The 9,581-nt window shown below is 33.1% G+C and overlaps 1 protein-coding gene across 2 annotated transcripts; it reads right to left on the reverse strand.

The window, feature by feature from the left end:
* Positions 1-541: 541 nt before the first annotated feature.
* LOC145326982 (uncharacterized) lies at positions 542-6,298 on the reverse strand. 2 transcript variants are annotated; one of them, XM_080170451.1, is made up of 4 exons: positions 6,069-6,298; positions 3,642-4,536; positions 2,500-2,648; positions 542-1,948 (listed from the first exon to the last, which is right to left on the reverse strand). In XM_080170451.1, the coding sequence occupies exons 2-4, from the start codon at positions 4,516-4,518 to the stop codon at positions 908-910; spliced, it is 2,067 nt and encodes a 688-aa protein (XP_080026577.1). In that variant the 5' UTR covers positions 4,519-4,536; positions 6,069-6,298; the 3' UTR covers positions 542-907. The 2 variants fall into 2 exon arrangements, with proteins under 2 accessions (XP_080026577.1, XP_080026576.1); XM_080170450.1 differs by lacking the exon at positions 6,069-6,298 and adding an exon at positions 5,777-5,984.
* Between the last annotated feature and the right edge of the window lie 3,283 nt (positions 6,299-9,581).

Raw genomic sequence — 9,581 nt, forward strand, 5'->3', positions numbered from 1 at the left:
CGCTTTCACAAATGTGTTAAAGAACTATTAAGTATTGTAACCTGCAATTACCAGATTATTCCAGAACTTTAGTAAAAGTGAAGTACTAATACTTTTAATATATGATTAACTAACCTAACATGCCCTTTTTATTCCGGAAAAAATATCAGGGCTCGGCAGCCGCGACTAAGCCTCAAATTAAAACCTGTTTGGATGCTTTGAGAAATTATACAGGCGGATGGCGAGCGCTTGAAAATATTTATGGAAGCCAGACAGATGGACCAACACACAAAAAATTTTTAGAGCGACAGCGCGCGCTTACAATATTAAAGTTCGATGCAGACGGACGTACTTTCAGTTAAAGTTTATACTATGAAGATGCAACGCTCATAGCATTGAGTCTGTATTATATTAAAATCCTCAACTTCCGAAAGAAAATGTATCGATTAATAGTAAAATTAGCCTTTTTTTTAACAACATTCCTTAAAAACAGGAGGACATATCCATTCATTTATTGAGTAGCTTCGCACTAACACTAGGTATCAAATAAAACAAAAATAAATGGCTTTTAACTTTTTTTTCTTTACTGTATTAAAGTTAGACAAAAATACATCTTAAATTACCAGTCATCACAACAGTATCACATCTTAGCAGTTTTTATTAAACAATCTATACAATTCAATTGCATTTACCATAGCAAAATGGTAAAATTATGACTTTTTAGACATAAATCTATTCATATTTATAAATGTAATACAACATTAATTTACATAAATTATATTTTAATTTTTAGAAAAAGTTTGAAAGGGAAATTTTTACTATGAATTAAAAATGTTTAAAGGTAAAATTAAATAATTGCACAACTATAATTCTTCTATTATTATTATTTCTAAGCTTGATTAAGCAAAGAATAATAGTTCAACTGATGCTATTTGGACTTGAAGAACAGACGAGGGAGGCCGGTCTTCTGTGTGTGGGAGAGGTCGCCTTTGCGCTGGGTATAAGCTTCACTCTCCTCTCTAGCCTTCAGCTTCATGTAGGCTATTTCATCGTCGCTAAAATGGCGGCCGGGCAGCTGTTGCATTGGCGGCAGAGCATGTCTGACGGCCGGCGGCGATGGCTGGGGGCGGGACAGGTCCAGCGGGCGGTTGCTGTCATCTGTGCTGTCGTCACAATCCATGGCCACGTCGCTTTCGGCGTGGCGGGACAACGGCGGGCTGGTGCTGTAGCAACGCGTCTGTTGCGGCGGCATTTGCTCGTAGGACAGGCGGCGGTCGCCACCGATCATGGTGGAATTGTGGTAGGAAGAAAATTGGAGGTTTGTTGGTTCTAGAGATGGCGGGGTGGGCGGTTGGTGGGGCGGGTAGATGGGCATCAGCTTTGGCATCACTGTATAGTGATCTTTGGATGTAATGATTGTTGGATTGTGGCCACCATTGAAGGGAAACACGGAATGCCTTGATGGCGCTGTTTCCTGAATCGTGGGCGGAGATCTTGTATACTGCATGGGTGGAGATGGCGGGGTGGGCAGAGCTGCGCGGTAATTATTGGTCATGTTCTTGTTGTACAGATAACCATTGGAATAATCCTGAGCAGGACGATTTAGGATGGAAATAGCAATACCTCTGGGAGCTGGACGCTTGGAGGGCGACAGCTGTTCTTCCAGATGTGCGCGCTCGTCCATACGATGTCCATGACCAGGTATTAGAACACCGCCAGTCGCGTGATGCGGCGCCATCCCGCTGTTACCAATAGAGCGGATTACACTAGTCACCGGACGCATCACACCGCCGCAATTATTCTCCTTGAACTGCTCGGGATACCGCATGACAGCGGCTCCGCCGGCCAAAGTGTGCTCCGAGTGAGAGTGCGGGGAGGGGTTGCCGCCACGGAAAACAGGCTCGCCGCTGCCCAAGTTTGATCTGCGGCCAACACGTCTGCCTTTGATGAGTGAGGGGTCCATGCCAGCCTAAAATAACAAAATATAATTAAAAACTATAAAAAAAATTTAATAAATAAATCATAAAAAATGAAATCAATGCCTATTTTGAAACTGTACAATCATTCCTTTCCTTTAATTGTTCTTAAATACCTAATTATATTTATATTAAAGTCACGCCACCAAATTTTCTATTTTTAATGACTGAAAAAAAACAACGAAGAAACAATTTGAGTACAAATATCAATTATGCATTAGGGAAGAAAGCTCTTGATTTTTCGCTTGGCCGGAATGTACAAAAAGTACTCACATTCATTCAAAAAATCCCTTTTCTACCCTGTTAAAAGATGTAGTAATAGTTATTTATCGCATTAAAGATAGCTTTCCGCGGATATCAAATGAAAAAAAAAATTATATTAAAATAGGGGCTGTATGCCCTGGCTAACAAAACTAATTTTAATTTTATTACTTTTATTTCAATATTCGTGGAAAATTGTCTGTCATCCGATGCTCTACATGATATTTCAGTTTTGCTGAGAACCGGTTTCGAAGCTATACTGGGAAAATGATTAGATAATTACCTGTAGACATTTTCTGAGCCTGCAGCGGATACAGCACTTGCTGCCAGCAGTAACCTCGCAGTTGTTCTCGCCGCCGCGGCACTTGAAGCTGGTCAAAGGTCTGGTTGAGGTGCGGCGGAAAAATGCGCGGCAGGAATAGCAGCACATTCCTGAATAGAAAAAAAATACATTAAAACTTTTGACAATTTTTTTATATTTGAACTCAATGTGAAATATACAGAAAACTTTCTAAATTCAAACAAATCATAAAAACGTAGGAGTAAAATTGTGTATTTATGTAAATTGTATATATCTTACAAAATAATGTTAAACTTTGGGTGAATTTTAACGTTATAATTTTAAGTACACTTGACTTATTTATTTGAAGGATATTTTTATGAACATTTTCCTTATAGAAGTTCTGTAAAAACTACAAAAATCCTAGAAATTTCTGCAAAACCAGTTTGCAGTAGAGTCTAAATAATAAATATAAATTCCCCAAAATGTTTTTCTATTGGCTGCTCTAAAATTAAATGTACTTAATGACTCAGATTATTTTTGCGAAATATAAGATATATTTTTAAAAAAAATATATTATTAGAAATTGTGTTTTAATTTATTTTATTCGCCATACATTAATTTCAAATTTGCAATACAAAGATTTATCAAAACTAATATTTGCAACTTTTATTTTAGACGATTTCATAAATGTGTTTATATCGATTTCTGGCAGTTTTTGCCAAATATTGCCGTGAAATAAATTATTTAAAAGGCAAAATTTTGCAAAGTTTAATGGCGCGCAGACTTTTGTCTGGTTTTTCCTTATATTTGTCACACATTTTAACCAGTTTAATCCATTAAAATAGCTAGCTTAACAGACATTTAGAAAATATGAATCTTAGTGAATTTCTTTTAAATCTTAATCAACAATTAATCTAGAATTCATTATTTCATCAATTTTTCTTTAGTAAACAATTTTAAATATGTAAGTGTATGTTTTGTACTTAAAATATTCAAAGAAAAAAATATTACACCTGCATTATCGTGCTATTATTAATATAGAATAAAAATTAAAAATAAATGAGGCAATTATTTGAATAAAATGCGTTTTGTACGGTTATGTTGAAGAAAAAACGCCATAAGCCACAAAATATGATTCTCACCTCCAAAGTGGCTGTGGCCCGGGGCAGGATTGCCACAAATTGGACAGAGCGTGTTCAGCGGCACTGGTTTGCGGCGCTTCTTCTCAAGTCCGCCGTTTTGTCCGCTGCCATGACCGCTGTTGTTATGACCACTGTCCATGGAGCGGGCATCATCATCATCCTCCTCCAGGGTGATCATATCCCCGTCCATGTCCTCCGGATGCATCATGCCGCTGTTATTGGCAGCCGCCATCCTGTTGTGGTAATTGTCACCAGCCGTCTGCACCAGCTTGGTCAGGTCGCACAGGCGCAGCGGCTCGTTGGGGCCGCCCACAACTTGCTGTTGGTAAATTTTGCTGTTGGCCATCATTGACTGGTGGTACTGCGACACGTTGGCCAGCTTGGACAGGTCGCACACACGGACAGGCTCCTCGTCAACCTGCTCCATCTTGACCTGCTTGATACAGCTGTTAGGGGTGGAGGTTCTTGTCTCAGTGGCAATACTATCAGGAGTCTCACGCTTCACCATGACTGGAACAATTATTTCATCATAGTCCGGAGTTCTGGCGGACACTGGCTCTTCCTTTATCACAAGAGGTCTATCTAAACATTCAGCAGTAGAATTTACACATTTCTTATTTTCAACTTTAAATTGTTGAGCAGATTCAGACGTTTCAGCTGCAATTTTAACATCAATAGTGTCTTTTGTCAATTCTTTATCAGAATTTTCACTGGGCTTGCATCCAGCTTTGTCACTGGCTGAATCATTAGTTGGTACTTTGTCAGTATCAACAGATTTATCATCAACAGGAGTAGATTTGTCCTTTTCTAGGTCTTCACTGGTTGAAGTTTTGGAAAATTCAACACCAGGACTTCTTCGTTTTAGGATTGCCAACATCTTGAGGATTTAAATAACCTAGAAAAAAATAAAAATTATTAATTTTTTATTAAATTTAAACTTTCTATTTAGTTATAAACACATGTTATTTGTGCAATTATGATTTTGCGTGTGCAATAGTTTTAGCAATAAGTACAGTACATGCAATTCGCAAGGTTTTATTAGTGTGGTTTCAAGCGAGAAGTGTGTGTGTGTGTGTGTGTGTGTGCATTTCTAATTTATCATATCTTTTCCAAAAAAAACTCAAAAAACGCGCGGCTAGAATATTTCGCTTTATTAAATAAAGCCTTCTCAATTCTAATAGTTTGAGAGTTTCAAAAAAAAAATCTTTGAAACTGTATAATTTTTTTGTGTTCTGTTTGAATTATTGTATGATAATGATATACAAATTTGACATAGGAGGGGTAGAGGAAATGGGGGTGTGGATATGCTTTACAATCATCCAATTTTAACCACTCAGCCAAAAAGCCTGGAGCCAAAAAAATATGAGAAAATGTTGTTCATCAAATAACCAGGCGCTATTATGCCTGTGTATGTATGTATACATGGGGGGGGGGGGGGTTAATTATGTAGAAAGTTTGTATGCTTCATGGCTTTGGTTGGATTTAAAAAATATAATCTTTGAGATTTTTTAAATGTGACATTTTGCCTTTTATTTGGAAAGTCTATGCATTCTCATAAAAAAAATATTTTATTTAAAAAATTGACACATAAAAAAAGAGAAATTTTCACTGGGAGAATGTTCTTAAGACTTAAACTATTGTTTTCAAAGTTGCTTTATCATGATCATTAAAAGGAAGGATGTACAAATAAAAATTTGAACAATTTTTTTTATCTGTTTATAGGTTTATAAGTATAAAAACTTAAGGCAATATATTTTTAATTTGTGTATTAATTTTAAAAATGATAATTTTTACTTAGATTCAAGATTTTCAAAAATTAATATTAAAATTTTTAAAATTGTAAAAATTCGCAAGTCACATATAAAACGGAAATAAGCGGCAAAAAAGAGAAAGTGCACGTTTTAATAAAATAGCAAGATAACATCCTCAAGAAATCATACAAAAATTAAAAATATAGATTAAAAAGTCACAAAACCTTAACATATCTTTTAAATTATATACTGGATGCCAATTTAAAAAAATCAATAATCTATTTTTAATAGCAGCTGGATAAATCAAGTTTGCCCCACTAAACGTAGCTGTATAACGGACAGACATGAAAACTTTAGAATACTGATAATAAAAATAAATTTCACCTTTATTTAAACCATTAATAACTTGGACTTATAACACTAAAGTAATTAAGCACTTTTTATATTTTCTAACCCTTTATGGTCAAGGCTTTGGACAATACTGATTAATGTATAGTAATGTAAGATATAAGATACTTTTACGGGCATACCATCCCATTAAAAAATTACCCTTTTGTACGATCCGTACGAACTGCCCTAAAACAAAAAGTGTACAAACTTAGTATACTATATATATACCCCCCTATTTTTTTGTCTTTAAACTGCGCAATCGCATAATTATTAAATATTTACCTACCTTTTATGTTTTTTTAGGTTTGATAATGATTTGGTATAGTTTTTTTTAGATATAACTTATTATTTATAACTAGATTATAGCATGTATAATAATGTTCTATAACACATACTAGACACTTCTGTATATTACAATAGCGACTTTTTTTTATTAAGAAGAGAGCTTATAAAAAATAGGCCCTTACTTAGTCGCCAGTGTGTTTTTAACTGAAGTATATATAATTATAAACGACTGAACTTTAATAGTACAATGTACTGTACACATTCTCTGCTCTATGAGAGTGGGGGGGGGGAGTGATAGGGGTAAAGGACGGACGGACAGACACTCTTATAAAGGGGGAGGAGGAAAAGTGTATGATAATATGATGAAGGTTTAAGATCTTTCCCTTTTTTAGCTTCAATATTTGGTTTCCCCATATAAACCCCATCTCTTTCTATGAGTGTATGCTGCTTTTAGTACATAGTAGAAATAATCATCCAATACGTACGTACAAATATATCAATCCTCTTTCTCTCTCTCTCTCTACGCTCTCTTTCTTTTTTCTATATCTCTCTCTCCACTCTCTTTTCATTTTCTTTCTCTACCTTGCACTTTTCCACCTCTCTTTTTCTAGATCCCTTTCTCTTTTTGAAGCTATAATAATAAATATAGAATATTAGGTGGAGGTGGTGTACTTCATGGCATACACATTGGGTAGGCGAGGGCGTATTATGATACTTTTATATGGAAATAGTTATTCGTCGCATCGTATAATAGAAAGGTTTCAGCGGATATGAAAATGAAAATTTGCATTAGAGAAAGTTTCTGAGTTTTCTCTTGGTCGTTATGTACAAAAAGTACTCACATTCATTCAAACAATCTCTTTCATTATCTGTTAAAGTGTTTCTGTAGCTAATTTCCAACTTAACGGTGATTTAGAAGGGGTTAATATAAGCAACATTTAAAAGCAATTTTCTAGTTTAGCCTTTTAATTTGATTTTATGAAAAAAAATATAAAATTTTATCTTTAGCTATTTCTCTTTATTTTTTGTCAGTAAAATAAATTAAACATTTAAGATTATTACTTTGAAACAAAAAATCAAGAAAACTTCTGTTGCAGATGCCATTGGGTATAATATGGGCTTTCTTTTCAGAAATTGAAATAATGTGATAACCTTGAAATCTTGCAAAAGAAAGTTTTTTAGTTATTCTGTAATGCACTAAATTTTATATTGTAAGTTGGGTATTTAGAAAAAAGAGTTGTAAAATTATGAAGGATTGAGTTTAAGATTACATTACATTTTATTTTTTTTTCACAATAAAATGTTTTTAACCTATTTTTAAAACATATATCAAAAATATACTATGACACCAGTAGAATCAAATTGCAGAGCCTAAATTTGAATTAAGTCCCCAATAAACTTTTTTGGGGGGATTTAAAAATTAATTTTTACTTTTGCTGTGGTCCTTTTTGATCAGAGCAAAAGGTCTTTTTTTATTTGGTTAAAATTCATAGCTTTTAGAGTGTTTTGCTTCATAAATATTGTATTCTGGTATAGAGTAAAATTAGGTCTTTTGATTTCATCTAAATTAATTCATTAAAAAGTTAATTCTTTACAACATATCAATGAATTAACATTATCAAGTTTGTTTTCTATCACTTATTTAAAACACATAAAAATCGGCTGTAAAGTGTTAAAATTGTGTAAGATGCTGTAAGATGACAACAAATGTTTATGCAATATAACAATTTTTTTTGTCACATATACAAATATGATATAATATAAGATTATTCAAACTTATTTTTAAAATATTTTTTAAAAGTATGTATCTTTTATGTGTATGGTTTTCATTCTTTTCATTTTAATTAAATAAAAATTATTTAACTACATTGGAAATAAGTCACTTTGTGAAAACACTCTTTTTTGAAATGTAAAGAATTGAAATGAAAGAAGACTTCTTATTGGTTCAGACTTCAGAATTATATGTTTTATTGTATATGTTAGATTTTTCAATGAAATTAATTGTTTTAGAAAAAAAATATTTCCATTGACCAGAGTAATGTTTTTTTATTGTATCAATATAAAGTGAATTATATAAATTGTTCTAAAAGCCAGAATATTACCCCGAGTAAAAAAAGACCTTTTGCTCTAGTCAAAATGACCAGAGCAACATTAAAAATTAATCTTTAAATCCCCACAAAAAAGTTTACTTGGGACTTAATTCAAATTTGGGCTCTGCAGTCTGATTCTATAGGTGTCTTAGTATATTTTTGACCATCCATTAAAAAATAGGTTAAAAACAGTTTAAATATGTACTTAGACAAGAGAATTGCAAATACCATTAAAGTATTTATCTTTAATCCCCTTTAGCTTCCAGTGCATTTGAAATAAGTAGTTGTTATGTCAAACAAAGTTTGAAAAGTTTTTTTTAGTCATAAAATTCTTTTTAAAAAATGAAAATTTTAATAAATTTTAATTTTTAAGATAACTTAATTTTATATTCAAAGACAAAAAGCTTTTTTTTCAGCATCTATAAATGTAAAAAAAATATGTTTAATGTATAATTATGAAGAAATATCAAATATTATGTCAAACATATTCACTATATTTTTTTAGGTTCAATTTTTTTATAAAATATATCCCTGTTATGCTAAAATTTTTAATAGAAGCATAAATCTGTAGATGTTTATTTTATGTATAGGTTCTGTAGAATATTTTTTTTTTCCCCAAAGTGAGAAAACTATGTTTTAAAAAAGTCTATTACCACCATAAGTCTATAACCAAAGTAAAAATATTAAAAATCTATCTCCTATATATTTAACTAGCGACTTTGTCCCAAGAGATGATTAAAAAAGATAAGGTGAAATTCGTAAAAAAAATGGGGGGGATTTTTTTGGGGGGGGGGGGGGTTGTCCCACCTCCCATGAAAACAGCCTAAAACCACCACAGGACCAGTAGGTATATTCCCTGAAGTGTAGAGTCCGATTGGTTCAGTGGTTGCCAAGATCTTAAGCTTCAGATGGACAGATGGATGGACAGATGGATGGACAGACGGACGGACAGACGGATGGACAGACAGACCTTGATTTTAATTATGAACCTAAACCAAGAAAATTATTTGTTAAACAACGCTTCCTTAAGCACCCATATTTTTATAGGAATATTGGTACTAAAAAGAAAATCTATTATTTCTTCTATAAAAAAAAACATATAGGATTACAAAATTTAAGTAGTCAATTTTATTGTATTAAGTTAAAGCTTCTACATGGATGCTACAAGATTGGTATTAGCTTCCCTTACCCTTTAAATTGATTTGATTTTTAAAAAACATAAAATAGAAAACTTAAAATAATATGAAATTACTAGGGCACCCCACCCACACCCCACCCACCCCCTGGCTACGTGATTAAGTTACAGTGCCATATCGTACCTTTCTATGGCGTAGAAAATATTCAAGTTACAGAGTTATAAAACCATCATTCAACAAAAAACTCCTCTCTCTCTCTCTCTCTGTCTCCTCCGGAGAAATATATGT

Source organism: Acartia tonsa, chromosome 8 (assembly GCF_053477335.1).
Source record: "Acartia tonsa isolate MP-2025a chromosome 8, ASM5347733v1, whole genome shotgun sequence".
NCBI lineage: Eukaryota > Metazoa > Arthropoda > Copepoda > Calanoida > Acartiidae > Acartia > Acartia tonsa.

Coding starts and splice junctions, on each gene's coding strand:
- LOC145326982 (XM_080170451.1), bottom strand. CDS start 4,518: ATGTTGGCAATCCTAAAACGAAGAAGTCCTGGTGTTGAATTTTCCAAA. Junction 2,649..3,641: donor GGGCCACAGCCACTTTGGAG/GTGAGAATCATA, acceptor TTTTCTATTCAG/GAATGTGCTGCTATTCCTGC. Junction 1,949..2,499: donor GGCTCAGAAAATGTCTACAG/GTAATTATCTAA, acceptor TTGTTATTTTAG/GCTGGCATGGACCCCTCACT.